Below are 24,216 nucleotides of genomic sequence, written 5' to 3' on the forward strand. Positions count from 1 at the left end.
TTTCACTACTTGCTGCAAGTTTGTTGTTCATGTTCAGATTGAATACACACACACACACACACACAGCCTATATATACACTGTAGCAAAAGTAACATATATTAGATCATCATCATTTATAATTATATTATATTATTATATATTACATTATAATTTAAGTCACTTTTGCTTCAGTGTTTTATTATTATATAACAATGTTTCTATTTATTTTATTTCCTGAACTTTTTTGGACACATCTACATTGTCAGTAAATAAATTAAAAAAAACACCAGCTTTTCACTGAAAATCGCCTGTAACAATGTTGTAATAAATGGCTATAAATTGCTTAGGGATTGTTACATGCAGACAAAATTTCATCTGGAAATCTAGAATATCCAAGTAATAAATTGTAGCTAAATTGTAACTTCAAGTTCTCCTGTTTAAAATGATATATGGCACTTGATGCTGACTGCTATAATGGGTTAGAAAAACAAAGAAAAGAACAGACGAGTCAGGTGCTCCAAAAATGTCTTTAAGGGTTAAGGCAAAGGCAAGAAAATAAAGAGATACTTTGAATGGCAAACAATGAGATACAGAAATAAATCAGTACTAATACACCTTGAAATTTCTAGTATCAGAAATGTATTTCCATGTCAAAGAAAGCAGAATCGCAAAACATTCCTACATATTACGTATTTACCATGGACCAATGGTAGGTGGTTACATATTATAACACAGTATTGTAAAAAAAAAACTTTTACAAATATCTGTCAATTGTAAAGGCTTAAAGGTAGGGTAGGAAATTTGTTTTATAAACACTTTTTGTTTTACCGGTTTAAACTCTCATCACATCCTGACAGCAATCAATAATAGAAGTGTCTTAATATTAAAACATATACATACTGTATATCTTCTGTGGAAGTCCCAGGACCAAAACATGTTCATCCAATCATTGCTTTCAGGCCATATGTAATGATACAATGTCCAACCTGCCTGTACATATGTATCTCCATACCTCCGTGCTCACGCAGACATCACACATCATCGGCGCGTTCCGTAAGGGTATACGGAGTTGTGGACAGACAGTCACTGAGCGCCACAAACAAACAGAAGCCACCTTTTACATCTCCTCCTGAACCAAAACAAAGAGTTTATACTTTGTTTACGCTATGTTGTTACCGTAATTACGAGTTGGCAACCTGGAACTATTCACGTCCTCAGATTCAAATCTGTGAGTTTCTATGTCAACACTATCAACGCCGAAATGAATCTGCAGCAGTCAGGTGGTACAAGTAAGAGCTCTGCAAGTTGTTTACATTCATTATTATTCTAATGTTAAGTGGTTTGAGTCATCATTTCATCATTACTGAGACTCATTTCTCGTGATGCTTTGCAGTCTCTGCTCTGGCTGTGTGAGTTCATGTGGTTTGGAGAAGCCGTGGCTTTGAAGAGCGCTCTGAAGGGAGAGTGGGATCTCATGCTTTCAAAGCTAACTTGCTATTGCTAACCTCTCCGCAATAATTGCCTACCCTACCTTTAATTGTTGGGTACAGTGTTTTAAGAATGATTACTCTTTTTAAGTACCTATAACTACAGTTTCCTTTCCTATATACCAAATTCTAGCCCATGCATATTGAAACTCTCAAATCTCTGATTACAGTTAAGGGGATATTGTTATTGTGCACTGCTCAGGTGGGCTGGACCCCAGTCCAAGTCCCAGTTCTCCAAAGGGTCCACCTGACTGACAGCAACTCAAAGTGTCTACATGTAAATGAGACATTGATATCAATATAGACTTTACTGGAATTTGCTGATGGCTGTACACTAAAACCTTTGAAATCATAGACAGCCTGTAATGTTTACATAATTCAGTGGCTTAGCACTGCTTTGATTTGAGGGGAAGCTGTGGGGAATTTTACAGTACAGAGAAATGAATGCATCTAGGGATGCAAGAGCCAGTACTTCAGTACCAAGATGATGCTAAAATCATTGTTAGTATCGGTAGTACAGTTTCATGTTTAATCTTCCTCATGTCCTTCTCATGTCCTTCTCATGCTTTCTATTTATTTAATTATCTTTATCTAATTATTTTGCTTAATAAAATAATGCTTTACAGGAAATCTGCTGTTTTTTATTACCTAGTCATTTTACTAAATAATTAAGGCATTTGAGGCTTATTACAGTTATGAATACATAACGTAGTTCTGTAAGTATTGTAAGGCTAGATTCAGTTGTTTTAATTTAATTTGTAAATATTTACACTGCAGATCAGTAGTGTGTGTTCAATGGTGTTTTTGTTTGGCTGTGGTATTAAAATTAGTACAAAGAAGAGTGAAATTTCACTGGCATCAGCATTGACTGCTGACATTTTGGTATCACGGTAACCCTAAATTCAACATATTTGGCCAACTTGGACTTACTGTAATCTCCTCAAGTTTTAAACTTTGGCAGAGTCAATATCAAAGCCAGAGCTTCAGCATGGTGCACATCACCAAATATGAGTCATGTTGTCATCCCTCTCATACACTTATCAAACAGCTCAAGCACTAAAGCAGATTTGGCCCTTGTTTGGCTCTTGTCTGGATAGTATGGGTTTAATTCCTTCTGAACTGTGCCTGTATCAGGTATCAAGAAATCAAACTCCGTATTGGCTCTGATGACACACCTTCAGAGTGCCATTTGGGCTCTGGGCCTATCAGTTTCACAATCGAGGCTTTATTCCTCTGGACTATAACGGCTGAGGCTTTAAGTATGATTACAGAGGGATTGTCTTAAATAACCTCAGAGAGAAAAGGCACTGTGAGCTAAACCTTATGCTGGCAGAACACATTTAGCAAAGAGGAGAGCTGAGTTACGGGAGTTACGGGAAGGACAGTTAAGCATCAGGTTTGAGTTTAAGGGAATACTTGGGATTATATGAGGTAGCCATTGAGCGATGTAAGAAGTATCTTTATATTTGGTTACATAACCAGATACCATTCACTTTACACACAATATAAGGCTGTCATTACGAAACCAGTTTCCTTTTCTTTCCTCTGTTACTTTAATGCTGGACTCTGTTGAAAAGTTGTAAAGTTTACCAGTCATTTATACACTGCGGCCTATTGCATGTGGATTTGAGCTGAGAACTGCAGGCCAACTGGACAAAAAGGAGAAGCTCAGTGCCGTAGACAGAAAGTAAGCTGTGTGAGGCAAGATCCCGGTCGTTCTTGAGCAACATTGCGCTTATGCTCTCTTAGAAAAAGAAGTGAAAGATAAATATTGTCACAGGCTTTCCTGGAAACCACTGGGGAGATTCCTATGGCCTGTCCGATGCAACCTGAAAAATCCCACTTCTTCATGGAAAGTCATTAAGACTGCCTTATCAGTATGTCAGTATGCCAGGCCATCTGAAACACAAGGAAAGGTTCCTTTGTGGGCCCTGCGTGAAAGAACTGATTCCATCACAACACATTCCTGGCTAGTGGATCATTTGGGTGTACTGGGTTTGATTAATAACTGGAATTTGTTGGATGGTCTATGAATGATTATTATTATTGACATTAATAATAATAATAATAATGTTATTCATTATTCAGAATATGATACATTCATTCCTAATTAATTGGGCAATTAAGCCTTCATCTGTAGTGAGAATAGCCAATGGCACATCTCATACACACACATTTACTTTAAAGGGACAGTTCACAAAAAAAATTAAAATCTAGGCTACTACTCACATTCATGTCATTCTGCCCCTGTATGACTTTTAGACCTCAATTATTATTATTATTTTTATTATTATTTTGCACAACGAAGGTCAGTGAGGATAATGTGCTTTTGAATCCCACTAACTTTAATTGTATAGGCAAAAATAGCTGAAACATTCTTCTAAAATTATTTTATGTTGGATGAGTAAATTATGACAGAATTAAAACATTTTAGTGAACTATTTTTTTCAAGTCCTTATGGAAAAGAAGTACACTTACAGGCAAAACAGTGACAAAGCAAATGATGACTAGAAACTAAACAAGACAATGAAATTAAACATGACCGTGACAACTTAAGTAGAACTTGAGTACAAATATTATTTATATGAAATTGTATAATTACTTCTATTGTATTTGAAATATGGTTAAAGTGTACTGCCGGCCCGGTGAACTAAAATATTTTACTTTAAATGTAATATTGAATAAAACATTACAGTAAAAAGTATAATAAAGTAGCTTACATGTGCTTCAGTATGTTAGTCAAAACATTAAAATTTTAAAGACTTAAAAAGTAGGCTACTTAAAGTAAAACTTTTCATTTGACATTAATTGGACTTTTAAAAAGTGCACTTTTCAAAAAGTTTACTTTACTGTGTTAAGAAACATATCAATGAAAGTGTACTCTTTTGAAGTACACATAAGTGGAATTTTATTTAATTCATATTATATTATCTGCAAGTACATGTTTTTAAAAAATATACTTTTAAGGTTTGAAGAGCACTACAAATGCACATTCAATACAATTAAGCACACTTATTAAATATTAAATAAAGGCTACAAAAAATTTAACAACAATCCATGATAATGTGGTGCATCGTACTACTTACATTTAATTTGTTGCATACTTTGGTCACATTTTAAATTACAGAAACATCTGTCTGTGTAACAATAATAAACTCATATTACATTATATTATAATAATAGTGTAAGTGAAATTGTAAATGTTATCCAATTCCGTCAATTAGTTACTAGAATGGTTTGAGACTGTGTGTTCTTGTGGTATCATCAGCCAATCAGTGCTTATGACATAATTTTTCTATGACTCCAGAGTTATTAGGCTACTCACATGACATTTTATTAAACCACAACATGCATTAAAAAAAAAAAAAAAAATCAGATTTACATCACAACTATTTCTCTGAATATCTCAAACACAAGAATACTCTTGTACAGCCCAGAAGTCTAGGTTTCTGGGTGATGATGGATGGGTAATATCAGTTTTACAGTAGGTAAAATCTAAACCCCTTGATTTCATTTTTCAATAATCTCATTTGCTCAAATTATTTTCATTTTATAATGTGCCTTTGGCTTATTCAGGCAGAGTATGGCTGGAAATGACAAAAAGGTGGACTATAATTAGGCCACATTAACATAAATCACATGAGCAAGAGATAGCGTCATCCCATCGACAGCGCGAGCGACGCGACAAAACTACAACGCTCCTTTATAATCACCAAAGCGTATAGCCTACTATTAGGGAGCTTTCCATTTAGAACAATTAGACAGAGCGCTGGGTTTTCGAGACTAAATCTGAATTGTTAACATTACACTTCGTCTAAAAAACGACACGATAATGTCACAAAACGCGACGCCTGGGTATAGAGAACAACGATTCAAACTAGCGCGGTGTGAAAGCTCCTTTAGCATCGAAGCTTTTGTCGCGTTGCGATTAGGACGCTCGCCTCGAATTCTCGTGCAATAAAGAAAAGCAGAATCACTCTGTTTTCTTTAGGCTAATGTAGACTAATGCTGCCCTACTGCGCGTGTATGTCTATGTTAACAAAGGCGATGAACAAACGACGCGATGGACTGCTAGATTGATAGACTAATCGTCATTATGAGGTGGCATTTCGCATCTTTCTAGGATTGACACGCACGCAATGACCCCCGTTTAACCCAATCCCGCATTCTGTGATTATGCAACATTATTGATGATTTCATCGCGCTCTGGACAATGCCGGGAATTCTGTGTGCCTACAATACTCCAATAGTTCAGTCCGGCGTTTTAGCGACAAAACGGCAAAATACAAAGATTAACGCGTTGACCAGGCGCTATAAATTCAGTAGGCTATAGGCTATTACATTTGCTTTAATCTGCATTTGCCCTTAATTATATATTTAATGCTCCAAGTTCTCAGTGCTGAGAGTCTGGATTTCCTGATGATGCTATAAACTGCACTTGAAATCATAAACGGTAAGAAAAGAGCGATGATGTCATTTTACTTCAGTTCCACTATATTAACGTTTACTCCCGCTAACAAAGAGCTTGCATGTTAAAATGGCTATCAACAAGAGGGCAGCTGGGAAACACATGACTGTAGTCTTACCGAAGCCACTGAACATGTTTAGTGACCCCCTTTACACCACTGACAATGCAACATATACCCACCCTGTGCCTTGGCACCTAGATTGGTGTGCCCTACCTAATGAGCCCTACGGCTCATGTGACTTCACTGCAAAGACATTAGAATATAAATAATTGACGCACTGAACGTTTGCATTTGGCGTCGTTATAAAAGATCTGGCGAATAAAGCATATTTTGCAGACCGCATGGGGCAGACTTGGGTTCTTCGGGTGTAATGTTCTGTTACTGTACCCTGCAGGACAGATCTGTGTACACAATAAAGCTCAGTAAAACAATGTCAGAAAAGACGTTTACCTGAAAGCGTGGCCGTTCCCTCACCATCTTTAATTCCACGATGACTCGGTCAACCGATTGCCTTGTAGCATTTACGTCCGGAGAGGCAGGTCTGTTAGATGCTGGCACATGTCTTTCCTCTCGTCCAGGGCAGGCTGGCACAAGCAGAACTGCAATCTCGCGCAGAACACGCTGCTTCGATGAGCGCAAGCGCCGCGCGCCACGCTATCCCGCACGAGACCATTGAGCGGCTCGCGCCACGCCCCCTTCAATGAACTGTCAGTGGCAGTGCACCCGCACGCTTGTCCCACTGCATGCGTTTACAGAGAGTTTGTTTTCCATGCAGACCTACAGTTTCCCCAAAACACGTTAGGATACTTAGATCTCACTTAAAATGTCTGAATGTTGTTAATTGTATTAGACAATAAAGAAACGCAAGTGGCGTACAAACTGCAGCTCGAGCTTTAATCAGAACTTCACTTTTCTGAGCCAAACTGACTTTCAGTCAACTTGGATGAATGAAGTCAGTTTTCCTAAATTTCACTAGTCTAGCAGAGCAGCCACATGTGTAGAGGATCACATTATGAACAGTTCATTCCCACTCAAGTTTAACAAACATGAATTGGGCTACGCAATGCTTTTTAGATTCATTTTGAGCAGTAGGCCTATGTAGGCTATGTGTTTTTTTCAAAATTAATCGAACTTTCCTGTTCACAAGAATCATTTTAAATAAAACTGCTTTCATCATGATATGCTGTTTTTTAGGCGTCATTGGTCTGTGTTTGAGAATGATAATTCAGACAAAAAAGACTTTTTGTATTGTTATGAGTTCTAAAGTTATGATATTTTTATCAGTAAATCCTACTGAGGGAGCTTCTGGAGGTCCAAGGCTAATTCTTATTTTCTCTAAAAAGTGTAAAATGTGATTACTGTTACAGTGTCTGTCACATAATAACTAAAGTCTCGACCAGATCAAAAATCAAACATGATTGAGGCTAATAAAATAGCCCCCTGTAAGCTCCCCTGCACTCTATGTCAGGCATGGCAAACTGCCCCAGTTTCTATTGCTCTCATTCGACAAACCTTTTACACCTCTGCTGAGTATGAGACCTAATCTTCATTGTTCATTTATCATTATTCTTTTGTTTTTATTCAGTCATTATTAGCCTTTATTCTAGCTGTACATGGCATGCCAATCCGCATCACTTTGATCCCAATATACATTTATCATTACATTCTAGAAAACAAAACAAAACATTTTCTTATGACCTTATGTGAATTCTTATGACAAAATATATCATGAAATATAACTGCACCTGTATTAGAGCTACAATTAGCATTACGCTACATAAGACAATTTATTAATTAATACTATGCTTTTACTCAAAACCCACTTTAAACCACAATTGAGTGTTTGTAATAACCTCCAATTACGATCGAATGTGAGTTTTGGTCATATAATGTTGTTGAAATATGTTATTTATATCCTTTTATACAATAAGCAGCTAGTCGCTGCACCTGCTTAGCATTTCACACAGGATGTACACATCCTTTATTGTTCTCAAAATAACCCAAATCGTACGAAGATCACATACAAATCCCATACATATCTTAAAGGAATAGTTCACTTCAAAATGAAAATTCTGTCATCATTTATTTTATATTTTGAAGAATGTCAGTAACAGTTGATGGACCCCATTTGACTAAAATAATAGGAACAAAAAATACTATGGAAGTCAATGGGATACATCAACTGTTTGGTTAGCGACATTCTTCTAAATATCTTTTTTTTTGTGTTCAGCAGAATAAAGAAATTCATACAAGTTTGAAACAACTTGAACGTGAATAAAATGAGTTTTCATTTTGAAGTGAACTAAACCTGTGTCATATTTCATGTGTAGAATCGTTTCTCTGGATTTGTTGTGTACGGAACAGAGCAACAGACAGAGGATGAGTGATGGAAGTTCGTCATCGGAAGAGCATTTCATGCTGACTTTAAAAAAGATCCACTAAACAGCATTTCTGAAACATTTTTCATAATGAAAGCTTTTTTGCCTCTCCCCTGGTGCACTATCCCCACTGTAGGTCCTAAAATGAGCTCCAATGGCCAACACAATCAGACACCATTAGGAGCAATTACTGTTGTTGTTATGGAGCAGGTGTAAACCGTTGCTGTTTTTCCAGCTACATAACCATGGCAGCCTCCCTACACACCACACTTGAGTCTCAGCGGCAGGGCAGCTGAACCTTTAATTACCCTGACAGCTAACACACACATCTAGTCAGTGCAATAGGGTCCCTAGCCAGTGCATCATCCTCTATTTGAGTCAGTCCCTTAAGAGGGAGTTTAATATTGTGAAAAGACTGTTTTGGGCTTTCAGCTTCCCGTGCTGACATGATGGCAGCCACCTTACTCAAGCAGACACAGTCCTACTTTAGACTATGTTGTGGTGGTGTAGTTACTGGTTATATAACAGAATTAGTTTTGCCTCCTGCTCCCTGGAGTGTGTGTATGCACCGCTGCGCTGACATAAAACCATCAGGAATAACGACAAGATAGACAGGGAGATACCCGCAGTGGGACAGCCGGCGGGTGGAAAGTGAGAGAGCACAATTAGTGAGGTCAGCACAAAGTGATGCGTAAAGGGAAAAGGATTCCATGGTGTAGCACCATCAGCCACGTCACACAACCAAGCAGTACACTTTAGGATCTCACTATTACATCACTAGCAAATTACATTCTTCACGGATAACGACACATATCATAACATTGCAGGGTTTGAACAGATGCAAGTTAAATAATTATATTTGTTTGGCGGTCATTTGGCTTTCATTTTCTAAAATAATAATAAAAACACAAGTAACCATATACAACAACACTTCCATCTAGAGGGAATAACTTGCTGTATTACAGTAGCAGGGTTTGAATAAATTGATTGATGAACCATAACTTCTTGTGTACATTTTCTTTAATAATCAGTTTTATAAGAATGAATAAAGTACAAAACCAGAACTAGAATCTTTTTGGTCAGGAATGTCATCATAAAGCTTTGAAAGTGTAAATGGATACACTCCTTTACAAAAATGTTTCATCAAAATCTTGACGTATAAGGCGATCTTCATTTCCAACTGAACATTCATCTTTGATTTGATCAAACGTAGTGCAATTTGTAACAGAATTGGACCCAAGACAGATATAAAGAACAATAAAATATCCAGAAATGGATGTATAAAATAATGTGTGATGTCAGATTATGTGAATTGAAGTATACATGAATTCACAAAGAATTCTAGATAATTTTTTAAAACAGAAAGAGTTATACATAAAAGTGCCCTATTTAGTCTTTACCTAGATCGAAGCCTCATTTATGACAGGTGTATTGTGGGTTAGGTTGAAGAGGTTTGATAAAGGTTTTTGATTATGTAACAACAAAAATGTAAATGAAAAGTGTCCTATGAAGATTTACAAGTGTGCATAATTCAAGGGCTCAAAACATCTTAAGAAACAAAAACTTCTGTAATTTACTAAGTGAACTCAGCATAAGGTAATATGTATAAGGCCACTTGTAGAATCGTATGGGCGTTTAGCTGAAGTCTCGGTCGGCCAGGATTACCGGAGCCACAAGAGTCCAGAGGTACAGTGCCAGTCCCAGCCAACTCGAACAGATCTTCACCCACACAGATGGCATAGTGGTTTTCATGGCTGCATAGTCGGTTTCAGGCCTGAGAAGGAAATAATAAAAAAATTAAGGAATAATTAGCACTCAATCCTTTCACATTAACATATACACAGAACTCAACTCAAAAACGGCATGATGTAAAGTGGAACTATTTGTTTCCAAAAGAAAAAAACCCAATTTATTTTCTCCATACAAACTGATTACGGAGGATTGAAGACCTGTTTTGAAATGCCTATGGACAAAATGAAAGGGAAAATACTGGGCGATCACAGGTTGTGTTGTTTTAGGATATTCTAGACCAGGCATATTCAAATGGCGGACTGTGAGACATAATGACAACTGTAGCATCATGTTACAGTTTCTACAGTTTAAAGTGAGCAGTTCATCAAAACAACGGAGCGGTACACAGCACAAGTGCTCAGGGTCATTTATGGTAATGATCTTTCGGCACTATTTCCTCTAATATTTTTGTCTAGAGCCAAACACGCTTCATTCAAGCCCTTTCCGTTCCATGCACGTTGTTTCTCTCTCCCACTAAAGCACCACATTAAGAGCTGCAGATGAGTGGTTATTTTAACAACACAGTGTTGTTGTAGCAGAAACACAGTGAGCAGTAAAATAGATTGATTTTACTAGATAGAACTTTTGCTAAAACACTGCAGAAAACAATGCTGCAAATATAGTTATTTTTATCTGTCATACATACATATGACAAACCAGGATTGTGACAATTTCTTTTTTTCATCTACATTTAGCATTATTATTCAGCATGTTAAGAACATTTCATAATAAACAATGTTATAATTGGGAAAAATATTAGTAGATGGCAAGGAAAGACAACTTAAACTTTGAAATTTACTGGTCCACTTAGCTCTGCTCATGATAAGGGCATTTTGATTATGTACATTGTTTTTAGTAGATGCTTATTTTAAGCAAAATATAAAAAAATGGCCCATACTTAAAAAATGTAAACCCTGAATCCACATACAATATTTTTCTGTCACATGGCCTTCTGCCTTTCATATGCATCTAAATGTTTAGATAATAATAGCTTGATAAAACACCTGATCTAACCTTTTAATCTTCATAGCTAATTGGACTCAACTGATGAAAGTTGTATTTTTTTTATATATATATATATATATATATACATATATATACAGTGCTCAGCGTAAATGAAATTTTATCTCAATGAACAAAAACAATTTCCAAAATGTTGACAAGACTAAGTTTAATATAACATCTGTTTTACTTATAACATAAAAGTAAGCTTAATAATATAACTTAGAATACACATTTTTCAGTTTAACTCAAATTAGGGTGTTAATTTTACTTTTCAAAGGAGCACTTTTTACGCTGAGCACTGTATATATACACAGTATATAGAAAAATTCTCAGATGCCACTGCTTTGGCTCTGAGGGCCCAATATCCTCATCTAATCATTGAAGACTATATATACACTCCCGTTCAAAAGTTTGGGGTCAGTAAGATTTTTTTATGTTTTTAAAAGAAGTATCTTCTGCTCACCAAGGCTGCATTTATTTGATAAAAAAAAAAAAAAAAAAAAAAAACAGTAATATTGTGAAGTATTGTGACATTTTAAAATGACTGTTTTCTATTTTAATATATTTTAAACTGTAATTTATTCCTGTGATCAAAGCTGAATTTTCAGTGCCACATGATCCTTCAGAAATCATTCTAATATGATGATTTGATGCTCAAGAAACATTCATTATTATTATCAATGTTGAAAACAGTTGTGTATACATTTTTTTCAAAATTCTTTGATGAATAGAAAGTTCAAAAGAACAGCATTTATTTAAAATAGAATATTTTCTAACATTATAAATGTCTTTACTGTAACTTTTGATCAGTTTAACTCATCCTTGATGAATAAAAGTATTGATTTATTTTATTTCTTTCTCCAAAAAATAAAATTAAAATTCTTACTGACCCCAAACTTTTGAACGGTAGTGTTTAATGTTACAAAAGCTTTAGATTTCAGATAAATGCTGTTCTTTTGAACTTTCTAATCATCATAGCATCATGAAATAAAAACGTAAATAACTGTTTTCAACATTGATAATAATCATAAATGTTTCTTGAGCATCAAATCATCATATTAGAATGACTTCTGAAGGATCATGTGACACTGAAGACTGGAGTAATGATGCTGAAAATTCAGCTTTGATCACAGGAATAAATTACAGTTTAAAATATATAAAAATAGAAAACAGTCATTTAAATTGTCATAATATTTCACAATATTACTGTTTTTTTTATTATTATTGTTTTTTATCAAATAAATGCAGCCTTGGTGAGCAGAAGATACTTCTTTTAAAAACATTAAAAAAAACTTTTGAACGGTAGTGTATATATATAGCCCGGACCTCCGCTGGGAAGGAAATATAGAGACCGGACCTCTTGGAACTTTAATTGAATACCCCTGCTCTAGACACTCACTGATACCAGTTGGTCAAGGTCATCATGATGTAGAGGGAGGCAAGGAAGAGGGAGAAATGGAAAAACGAGTAGCTGTATGTGACGCTGTCCTCTTCGTTATCCACAGCTCGTCTCACGCCATCCTCAGAGACATGCTCATCAGCGCTCGCCAGCCCCTGAACTTCCTCTGTCTGCATGAGCTTGTTCACCTGGCTGTTGTTTGAGGAACGAATGCTAGAAAAAGAGAAGAAAACATGTAAAATGTGGCTTAGTTAGACATTTTACAAAAACATTTTTTTTACAATTTTATATTTTTGGCGGATATACTGAATATGATTTGATGATGATATATAGTGCCATTCAAAACTTTGGGGTCAGAAAGATATATATATATATATTTTTTAATAATACATTTTTAAAACAGATTTAAATGATTTCTGAAGTATCATGTGACTGAATTGCTGCTGAAAATTCAGGCATAAACTACATTTTAAATTAAATTCAAACAGAAATTTTTTACTTTAAATTAAATAATATTTCACAATAATGTTGGTCAAATAAATGCAGCCTTGTTGAGCATAAGAGACTTCTTTCAAACACATTTAAAAATCTTAAAGGAGTAGTTCACTCCAGAATTAAAATTTCCTGATAATTTACTCACCCCCGTCTTCCAAGATGTTCATGTCTTAGTTTCTTTTCGACTGAAGAAAGAAAGGTTTTTGAGGAAAATATTCCAGGATTTTTCTCCATATAGTGGACTTCAACGGGAACCAATGGGTTAAAGGTCTTATCTAGCGAAACAATCTGTCATTTTCTTCGAACAGTCATACTTTTTAACCACAAATGCTCGTCTTGCACTAGCTCTGCGATGAGCATCCACGACTTCACGCATTACATAATTATGTTGGAAAGGTCACGCGTGTAGCAGAAGCACTGACCCAGTGTTAACAAAGCGAACGTGCAAAGACTAGGTCAAATGCCCTTTACAAAAAAAGGTAAAACAACGATGTTAAATGATTTTGGAGAAAATCAAATGGAGTTTTTTTTCCGCCTATGTCACACGTGACCTTTCCAACGTGATTACATAATGCGTGAAGTTGTGGATGGGCATCGCAGAGCTAGTGCAAGATGACCAATCGTTTCGCTAGATAAGACCCTTATTCCTCGGCTGGGATCGTGTAGAGCCCTTTGAAGCTTCATTGAAACTGCAATTTGGACCTTCAACCCGTTGGTCCCCACTGAAATCCACTATATGGAGAAAAATCCTGGAATGTTTTCCTCAAAAACCTTAATTTCTTTTTGACTGAAGAAAGAAAGACATGAACATCCTGGATGACATGGGGGTCAGAAAATGATCAGGACATTTTATTCTGGATTGAACTAATCCTTTTATGACCCCAAACTTTACGCAGGAATGTAAAATAAGCAAATATCATGAACATAGCAATTATTTCAATGTGCTTTTCATTTGGACATTGTATTTCCTACAAATCCTGTCAGTAGACAAGTAATGAGCATGAGGGCATTAAGGTAAAATGTTTTTCATGCTTTGATTATAATTTATTTGTAATTGTTTTTAAGCCATTTCGAAGCAAATTCTACAATACATTTATTTATTTGAATACAATAAAAAGGTTAAAAAAATATTGAAATATTTTATATTAGATATACTGCTCAGCATCACTGGTTTTCATTTAACTAATGATATTAAATAGTCCTTGTCTGTTGCTAGCAGTGGTAAGGATGATGGTTATAAGCTCACCTGGCATACAGTGTGCACAGGAGGAAGATGACCAAACCCACAATGCTCTGAGCATCCCACCACTGTGTATGGATACCGGGGGCACTGGTGGGAGTGGGTGCTGTTGGCCCGCCATTGACTAGACTCAACAGACTGGGGTTACACTTACGATCTGTGCACAGAGAGAAAAAAAGATGTGTCATACATGTTAATTCATAAAGGAAACAACAGCATACAGTAAAACTCTAAAATAGATACTGATCCTGTTATTCATTTTACACATGCTAACTGGCTATAATGCAATTATTCTGAGTTCATGATTGAGGGCCAATAATTGGGACAACTTTCATACTGTGCTCCACAGTAAAAATGCTCCTTTAAAGTTTAATTGCATTAAATCCTATTACATTTGGCCTGGAGGTTGCTGAGGTATGTCATTTTTTCCATTCAAGCAGCTCCATGTGTTTATGTCTTATTTCCCAGCATTCACTTATGTAAACAAACAACTGGCGTCTGGAATTTTCCGATGTCTTTCCAAGAATTCCTTTGTTCTGGTATAGCGTCTATAAGCAAGTGATTTCTATCTTTTGTAATGGAATCATGTAGTGTGAGAAAACGATTATTAAGAGACCATCAGACAATAACCTACTGGTCAAAGTTTGAGGCCATTAACTTTTTTTTTTTATAAATTTTTTATTTTATTATTGCTTTCATTCAGCAAGGAAGCATTTATTAGATCAAAACTGTTATAATGTTACAATAGATTTATTTCTTTTTTTAAATGCAGTTCTTTTGAAGTTTAAGAAACAAGGAATCCTAAAAAATAATGTATTACAGTTTACATCTTATTAGAAGGATTTCTGAAGGATCATGTGAAATGGAAGACTGGAGTAATGATGCTGAAAAATCAGCTTTGTCTCCACACAAATAAATACAATTTAAAAAATATATAAAAATAGAAAACAGTTTTTTGAAATCGTAATAGTATTTCACAATAATACTGTTTTTACTGTATTTTTTGATCAAATAAATGCAGCCATGCTGATTAAGATACTATACTAAGATACCCACTCACTTAACACTGAAATCGGTGTTGTGAAAAATTTGGGTGCAATTTGTCACTTGTCTCTGATATGGCCTATTAGACTCTCTCTCTTTGCTTGTCATTCATTTTGCACATTTTGGAGGGTGAGGTTTTAAAGAGAGGGTGTGTGGTTGAACTCTAACAGAGTTTCTGAACTATATAGTCCAATAGAGTTTCTAAATGGTTTAGCTCCGCAGTACTTGAGCGAGCTCTTAACGCATTATAGTCCTTCACGTCTATTGCAATCTCAAAATTTCGGCCAGTTGATAATACCTAGAATATCAAAATCGACTGCTGGCGGTAGATCCTTTTCCTATTTAGCACCAAAACTTTGGAACAGTCTTCCTAACATTGTCCGGGAAGCAGACACACTCAATTAAATCTAGACTAAAAACGCATCTCTTTGACCTAGCATACACATAACACATTATAGACTTCTATAATTCAATGTTAGGCTGCATAGATTAGGTCAGCCGGAACTGGGAACACTTCCCATAAATCCTGATGTACTTGTTACATCATAAGAAGAATGGCGTCTACGCTAATATTAGTCTCTCTGTTTATCCCGAGGTTTACCGCAGTCCAGATCCAGGCCGTATCCAGATCTGATGAAGGACCTGCGCCCGGACACGACGATAACGCAGTCCTGAAGTGTCAACTAGTCTCTCCCCTGTGAAGGCCTCCTTCCCTTCCCTTTATCTCTGTACAGACAAAACCTGGTCGGGATAATTCCGGTTTCATGTGGCTACGCAGAAGTGATAAAAATTCTGTATTATAAATTTTAAGGCCAGACAAGTAGTTTGTTGAGGGTTGGTTTGTGAAGGACTACACATCTGCGCACATATATATTCAAACGCGCATACCTACGTAATATGCATGTGCACACCATCAGCGTTCTCATAGGTTCGCGTTTTTAAAATTTGCGCAGAGAGAACTTAAGGCTTTTCTGTTAGAACGGTGTTGTGTTAAGTTAATAACTAATGTTCGTTGTGACGGAAGTGAATCAATCAAAACTAACTTCAGCTGGACAATAACTTTATTCTAGAGCTGCTGTGAAGCCAAACCAATCTCTGTTACTTTAATTTCCTATTATCACTGTAAAGCTGCTTTGAAACAATCTATATTGTTAAAACCGCGGTGACTTGACTTGACTTGAAGTTAACAGGAGGTATAAATTAGCAAAACAGCAGAAATATATTACGAAAATATATACAAAATATATTAGACAAGTGAGTTGTCAGCTTCTCTCTACCACATTGCTTCCTGTCCCCTCTATCCGTTTAAAAGTCATGGACGGATTACTATTTCCGGTGTCAAGCCTTCAATCGTTTCAAGTGAGATTCAGCTGTTTATTAGAACTATTTATTTGTATTACACATTTAAGGTAAGCTTTTTTAAACTCACAGTGTAGGCTACATTACAATCTCTGGACTCATGGCAACCCAGACACCAATATTTTAACAATAGATAAAATATGAATCACTGCTTGGCCATCTGGTATTTCGGAATGAAGATAAAGTTTAGAAACATAGTTTACTGCACAGCGTGAGAGATTATTAGTACCATATGTTGTTTGGTTTTGGCATCTGATAGAGCGTTTGAACCCGGAAACGGTGGCACGTGACGTCAGACTTAAGTTCAAGTATTTTTATTGTAATTTCTCTCCCTATAGGGTAGGGGGCAGGGGGAATGGCAGTAGTCAGCCAGCGCTGTTAAGTAACCTGATCGCCTGGGGAGAAAAGCTGTTCTCGTGGTCCGTGCTCGGACACTTCTGAATCTTCTTCCAGATGGCAGTGGGCAGAATAATCCAGCAGAGGGATGGGTGCTGCCCTTTACAATTCTGGTTGCTCTCTTAATGCACCGGACTTTGTATATGTCCTCCATAGATGGAAGTCTGGACACAATGATGTTCTAGGAAAACTTTACCACCCTCTGTAGGGCCCGCTTGTCAGTGGCAGAACAGCTGCCAAACCAGACTGTGATGTTATTGGTCAAGATGCTCTCCACTACACATCTGTAAAAGTTTATGTTTGTAAAAAAAAATTCTTACTCGTGCCAGCTTTTTTTAAGCCTTCTCAGGAAGTGTAGACATTATTGGGCCTTCTTTACCAGGAAAGTGGTGTTCTGGTTCCAGGAGAAATCATTAGTTATGTGTACCCCCAGGAACTTTCCAACGCCGCTCCATTAATGTGCAGTGGAGGGTAAATAGCAGATTTCCTGAAGTCTACAATCACTTCATTCGTCTTGTTGAAGTTAAGGGACATATTGTTTTCTGTGCACCACAGCTCAAGGTCTCTTACCTCCTCTCTGTACTCTGTCTCGTTATGTGAGATTAGGCCCACCACTGTTGTATCGTCAGCGAACTTGATGTGATTGTTCTGATGCTGAGCAATACAGTCATGGGTGAGTAGTGTGAACAGTAATGGACTGGGAACAGTCTTGAAGGGTTCTGGTGTTCAGAGTGAGAGAGTGTGATGTATTCTCGTGGATCCTTACTACCTGAGTTCTGTTAAAGTGAGGAAGTCCAGAACCCAGTTGCAGAGTGTGGCGTTAAGTCAGAGTATGAAGAGTTTACTGATGAGTGTCTGTGGCAGAGTAGTATTAACTGCTGAACTGAAATCGATGAAAAGCATTGTGACATACGTGTTCTTGTGTTTCAGATTTGAAAGAGCCAGGTGGATGACATATGATATGGCATCTGCAGTAGAGCGATTGTGTCAGTAAGCAAACTGTAAGGGGTCCAGTGTGGGTGGGATGATGGTCTTGATGCAAGTCATGACCAGCCGTTCAAGGCACTTCATGATGATTGATGCGAGTGCCACAGGCCGATAGTCATTGAAGCAGGTTATTGTTGATTTTTTTGGTACAGGAATGAAGATGGAAGTTTTGAGGCATGCTGGAACCACAGACTGTGTTAGCGAGATGTTAAAGATGTCTGTAAGGACATCTGTCAGCCGGTGCGAGCATTCTTTCAGCACCTGTCCAGGAATCCCATCTGGGCCAGTAGCCTTGCGTTGGTTCACTCTCTGTAGAGTCCTTTTTACCCCAGTTGTTGTAAGGGACAGCACCCTTATTTTGCCTAAATAGCAAAATAATTGTTCAATGCATGAGGCAAAAAGGATCATTAACAGAAGCATTGTTGTAGTTTTTGCTCTTGTAGTCGGTAAGGTCCTTTAGCCCTTTCTACATTCGCCGGGGGTCATTAGTCTCCAGGTGTTCCTGGATCCTGTGGGAGTATGTGGCCTGGGCTCTTTTTATTCCAGCAGTGAGTTTGTTCCTTGGTTCCTTCAATGCTGCTTTGTCACCTTCCCTGAAAGCAGCATCTCATAGTTTGAGGAGCGAGCAGACATCTGCATAAAGGTTTCTGGTTTGGGGGATCTGTTATTTTCCTGGAGGGAGCAACATCATCTACACATTTGTTGATGTAACGTGTAACAGATGAAGCATATTCTTCAATATCTTATCACACCATCAGATGTGGCAGCCTCTTTGAACACATACCAATTGGTGAAAAAAAAACCAATTGGGGGGGGGTTTGTGAGTAACCTGCTGACCGAGTCAGAGTTAAATATATTGTCACTATCAAAATATATTGTCCAGGCAATATACTATCCAAATAAAGGTGAAAAACAAACAAAAAATTTGGATAGATGCTGAACATTACAGCTACTGTATTTAAACATCATTTATTTTTAACTTATGTAACCACAATAGATCGTTGTTCTAGAACGTTTAAACAAAACCTGATAAATCAAACCTAATTTTTTGGATCTGATTTACTCTGATTTCACTTTTTTTAAATGTAAATCACCTCAATGTCAAATTCCTAATTTATCAACTTTTTATTGTACATGTAAACACCAGACAGTGTTTTTCAGAAACTTTCTTTTAAAGAGAAGGGTCAACATACATTAGTAACTAAATTAGTAATTCAATCCAAACATCTATTAAAATAAACAAAAGTGAAACAGCATTAAAGAGGTTAATGCTGGTATGGACATGTGATCTAGTTGTGAGACTTACTGGGGTTGTTGCTCATAGCAGACCATGTGAGATACATGGTGTAGAGAGAGATGACAGACGGCTGGAGCAGACCAGAACTCGGCTGAGATTCCTGTAACACATATACAATGCAAATGTTCACATTTTGATTCTACACACTCCCACAAAACCCAAAACACCCCAAAGCAGAACAGCTTTAGCCTTTTGAGCGTAGTCTTGGCGCTGCATAAGAGTGACAAAGAGAAAAACAAGAAAACAAATGAGCACAAATGGATCAAATGAGTGTGGGAATGACCTGCACTTTTGGAAGGATAGCCACCACAGACACAATGATACAAAAGATGAGGTTGAGGCTGATGAAGACTTTGTGCTCTGTGCAGTCATCTGGCTGTGTGTAGAATACATAGAACAAAACCACAGCAGCGAAGGCACAGATATAGTTCACCAATGTGAAAGAGAGCAGGGCTGTGGAGAAAACACACATCTGTCAATATTCACATTTCCGGGGTTCTCCGAAGCGGAAGTCATCATAGTTGGCTAAACTTCAATAGTGGCGAACGGAAACTACAACAAATCAAATTTTTGCATTCTCATTTACTCAAATAGCCAAAGGCAAACTATGATGCCATTTCCATGACTTTACAAAAGAGCAAAAAAAAAAAAAAAAAACATAGTGAGACTTATTACATTGGTTATAATAAAGAAAGATGCCAAATTAGCCGTGAATCCCTTAGCCGTTGTATTATAAACACTCATGTTGCAGCGTTAACTAGTTCTCTGCAAGTTAATGTCAAAGTAATATAACACAAACTATAGTGCTATAAAAAAAAAAACCTTCCTAGATTTACCATGTTAGTAATTGTGGAATTGCATCATCATAGTCTGTGAAAAAGTCTATTGCTTCTCAATGCTGCAGCTGGTTAGGACATAATAGATTGTAATGCTTGTGACTCTATCGTTTCACATGCTTTCAGCTTTTACCGTCATCAGTTTTAAAGCTTAGTCATGGGGAAACAATGTTGCTGAACATACCTGCATACCAGCATTTATGGTTCCCGTCCTCTGCGTTCTCCACCCACTTTTGGTTCCAGGTGTGAGCAAAATCCACCAGCAGAATGAGCTGAATCAGAATGAAGATGAAGGACCCAACCACACCAAAGTAGTACCACACTGCAATGGACAACATTTAAGTTTTACATCCATTCCTTTTGACCCAATGAACTGACATGACTTTACCAGCTGTCCATGCCACCTTAAAGTGACTTATTTTATAGAGACTGCACTCACAAAGAGCAATTCTTTTTTTAAATAAAATGATTTACAGCAAAGCATAACTAGAAGACTTTTTAAAGGGGTCATGGTCCCCTTTACCATTCAAAAGACCATTCCTTGGTCTTTTGACCTATAAGAGGTCATTGTACTAAAAAGATATCCTGTACGTTTCAGAAATCAAAACGTCCTTGTTAGTCCAAAAACAGCTTTTATTGAAACCAAGCCAAAATTACTTGTTTGGATTACTTGTTCTTTAGCCCCGCCCACCGATTCATGCATGGGAACTATGAGTACTGAAAAAAACCTACGTAGCTGTGAATGACAATAAAGAGTGATTTATCTTTAATAGAACAGCCGCACAAAGATCACACTGGCCATTTACCATAACTTGTAATGAGTGGAAAAATATTTGTGAAACAAAAAATATATTAAAAACAGCAACAACCTTTTTTTTTTTTTCATGTAATTACTGAACTATAGTCTTTATTTTCTTATTTATCAGCTTACTTACCTGTGTTGAATGCTCCATCTGGAATAAAGAAAGCTCCCACAGTAAGAGCGACCAGAATCAAGAACTTGAAGAACCAGAAACTGAAAAAGAAAAAAGTCACATTGACATGAGTCATTATGTAAGACTTCCTGGACAGAAACAGGAATTTCACATATATATAAAAAAAAAAAAAAAAAAAAAAAAAAAACGCTTTCTACAGTAGAGGGCAACACTTGTTAGTGAAAATATTTGAGTTAGTAAAGATTTTATGAGAATGCCAGCTGGAACAGCAAACAGTAAAAATATACCCATTTTGAATTGTGGCTCGTGGATCCTTGCTGCTTCTCACACGGATCATGATGATGGAGAAGAGGAAGAAGAAACAGGCCATGGCAAAGCACATCCTGTAGACCGACTTATAGCCAACAATGATCTCACAGTTCACCTTCCCTTCAATCCCTGGTATAGAAGAGCCTCCTTCACAAAAACCAGGAATCTGTTGATAAATTCACCAAAAAAGAAAAACATCTGCAGTTTTACACAGTGATCAAAGAATGCATTTTAATCACGTCCAGAATGTGTTTTAACATCTTACTAACATACTGTGGGTGTTTATAAATCCTCAAAAAAAAAAAAAAAATCTAAAGTTAATGAAAAGAACAACCATTTTACATTTAAGATAATGATATGTATAACCCACAAAATTGCATAAATAATGCAAACAGAATGTCTCAGCTGCCTCTCTTAAGCTTGCTGTGTTTTCATAAATCTACTAAAGCATAGCACAAATGAGAGAAGGCAGACAAACCAGCCAAAGAACTGTTTATGTAAAAAAAAAAAAAAAAAAAAAAAAATGATTAACTTTCTTTTAATACACATGAAAATATAAACCTACAGATTTGTGTTTATTCCTGCGCTCAAATTAAGAAATCTTCAAATATTGCTCTTTACTACAAACTATTTCTGCCACTGGTCTATATGTTTTCATTGTTTTTGTTTTTTAGGACTGGAATGCAGAGAGAGGAAGTGGGATCATCGGGACAGATTCAAACTTGGATCCTCATGAGCACACCAGCAATGCTGTGAGCCCACGCACTACCTGTAGACAGCAGTCTGTGTACCTTCTTTAGCTGTGTCTCCATGCCTGGCAGGATCATGATGATGGACACTATAGTGCCCAGCAGCAGAAAAAAGGAGAAGGCCAGACGGGTCACAGTGGAGTTGTATGTAGAAGGGCAACATCCTGATAAAAGACATGGCGCAGAGCCGCACAGACAGGACGCCTACAGGACAAGAACACAGTTCAAAACAGCAAATACTCTAATTTCCCTGTCATACAGGGGGAACGACCTACAATATGTCAACTATATGAGTAGTTTGGGTCTGTATGTTAAACATTTATATTAAATACTGATAAAATGGAAATGTTAAGTCTGAAGGAAAGTGTCAAATCAAATGTGGCCGAAAAACTCGTGAGGAAAAGTAGCTATATGGTTTATAAAGTTTTGAGATAACAAAGAAATGGCTATAACGTTACAGTCATTTATTTATGTTTTCTCAACACTTTATAGTTTATACGTAAACAAAACAAGGAAACAGCCTCCTATATGAAAAAGAAATGTTTTTGGGGGAAAATGCGTTGCTGTCTTTACGTTACCCGTTGAAGTTTGACAACATAAAGTGAGGGAAAAAAGTAGGCTAAGCCATTTTAAAACAATATTATACTTACGCAGCTCGCCAGCGAACACAAGGCCATACACGCACCCATGATGACGGAGAAAACAACCAAGACTAAAGCAAAAACACGGAAGTCAATCTTTCCTCCTCATTCTGGTTACTAATAAATAACTCAAAAATTAGCAATGATTGGCTAGGAGACTCATCGCAAAACTATTGGACCAATCAGACGACGGTACAGAAAAATCGCTGAAGTAACAAACCAATCAGATGTAACTAAGTGTAGTAACTTGTGCGCATAGCGGTGGTTGTGTTTGCATGTTGCAAAGACTCTTAACTTTGCATGCGTCTGATATCCACATCTCAATTTATAGAATTGCATTACATATTTATGTTTTTGATTAAAGCAACCTATGAGATCAGTAAAAGTCTTACGCTGCACTCTAGATGGCGCAAAATCCCATAATATGGATTGTGATGCAAAGGTTTTGTGGTTTTGAAACTTAAAAAACCTTACCAATTTGCATAGGGGAAATTGGGGAAGATATCCCCCTTAAAACATTGCATTTACTGTTAAATTGTAACATATACATACGTGTACGTTTAGCACAGGATTTCACATTTATTGGTTATTGCACAATATTTAAAAGATGATGTAGGCTATACTTAAACCACTTAATAACTTAAACTTTTCTGAATATATAAAATGCATCTGATATCACTGTGCAATACTAAATGAAATATTCAGATATATACATTCATTGAATGATAGCCTACAGCTGAATAATTAAATAGTGACAGGCAAATAAAAATAGCACAAGAATACTCTAAGCATATTCTGCAAATAATTGTTTATTCTAAGGAATTTAATTAAATAGATTATTAATTTTTATTGGATAGGATTCCACTCACTTAACCTAGGCTATGGTGATCAGCAATGTTGATGTAATAGATAGCCTAGAATTATTAAATAATAACTCCATGAATTATAATAATTAGTAAACTAAGTAATAAAAACACTAGTAGCTGGCCTTCTGCTCAAATTCTTAGGAAGCAGGGTTTCACAACTTTTGACTTCAAAATAAAAACAATGTCTTACCACACCAATCTAATTTGTGTCCACAAATTCCACATTAACAAACAGACATAACTTTTAGCCAGCATAAAATAAATTCACAGATCACTAACAAATAATAACAAATTATTTTATAAAAAGGGGGTGCAGCAAGGCATACAGCAGTCATTGTTATGCAACAAGAAACAAGACCCCACTCCGAAATTATTCAAATTAGTATCGCCACACAAGTCAATGATTGAACACAAAATATTAATTTGACATATTGTATTACCTCAAGTCTCGGAGTGGCCTACCCGCTTGAACGGTCTATTGCAGTTGTAGCGGTTGTCGTCGTGCAATAAAAGGCCGCTAGATGGTGCAATTGAATAATCAAAATTGAGTATT

The 24,216-nt window shown here is 36.6% G+C and overlaps 2 protein-coding genes across 2 annotated transcripts in view; both read right to left on the reverse strand.

The window, feature by feature from the left end:
- hivep3a (HIVEP zinc finger 3a) overlaps positions 1-6,596 on the reverse strand; it is a 64,625-nt gene extending 58,029 nt beyond the window's left edge. Inside the window, exon 1 of the mRNA XM_084422706.1 lies at positions 6,387-6,596. The gene's annotated coding sequence lies outside the window, so the exon portion shown is untranslated. The remainder of the gene's footprint in view (positions 1-6,386) is intronic.
- A 2,720-nt stretch (positions 6,597-9,316) lies between these two features.
- serinc2 (serine incorporator 2) lies at positions 9,317-22,950 on the reverse strand. Its single transcript, XM_084422707.1, has 10 exons — positions 22,807-22,950; positions 22,199-22,360; positions 21,386-21,573; positions 21,099-21,178; positions 20,348-20,485; positions 19,611-19,780; positions 19,337-19,427; positions 14,251-14,401; positions 12,510-12,722; positions 9,317-10,088 (listed from the first exon to the last, which is right to left on the reverse strand). Exons 1-10 carry the CDS (start codon positions 22,843-22,845, stop codon positions 9,950-9,952), a joined length of 1,371 nt encoding a protein of 456 aa, XP_084278833.1. The 5' UTR covers positions 22,846-22,950; the 3' UTR covers positions 9,317-9,949.
- Positions 22,951-24,216: the final 1,266 nt, after the last annotated feature.

The sequence above is a fragment of the Rutilus rutilus genome, assembly GCF_951802725.1.
Source record: "Rutilus rutilus genome assembly, chromosome: 11".
NCBI classification, from domain to species: domain Eukaryota; kingdom Metazoa; phylum Chordata; class Actinopteri; order Cypriniformes; family Leuciscidae; genus Rutilus; species Rutilus rutilus.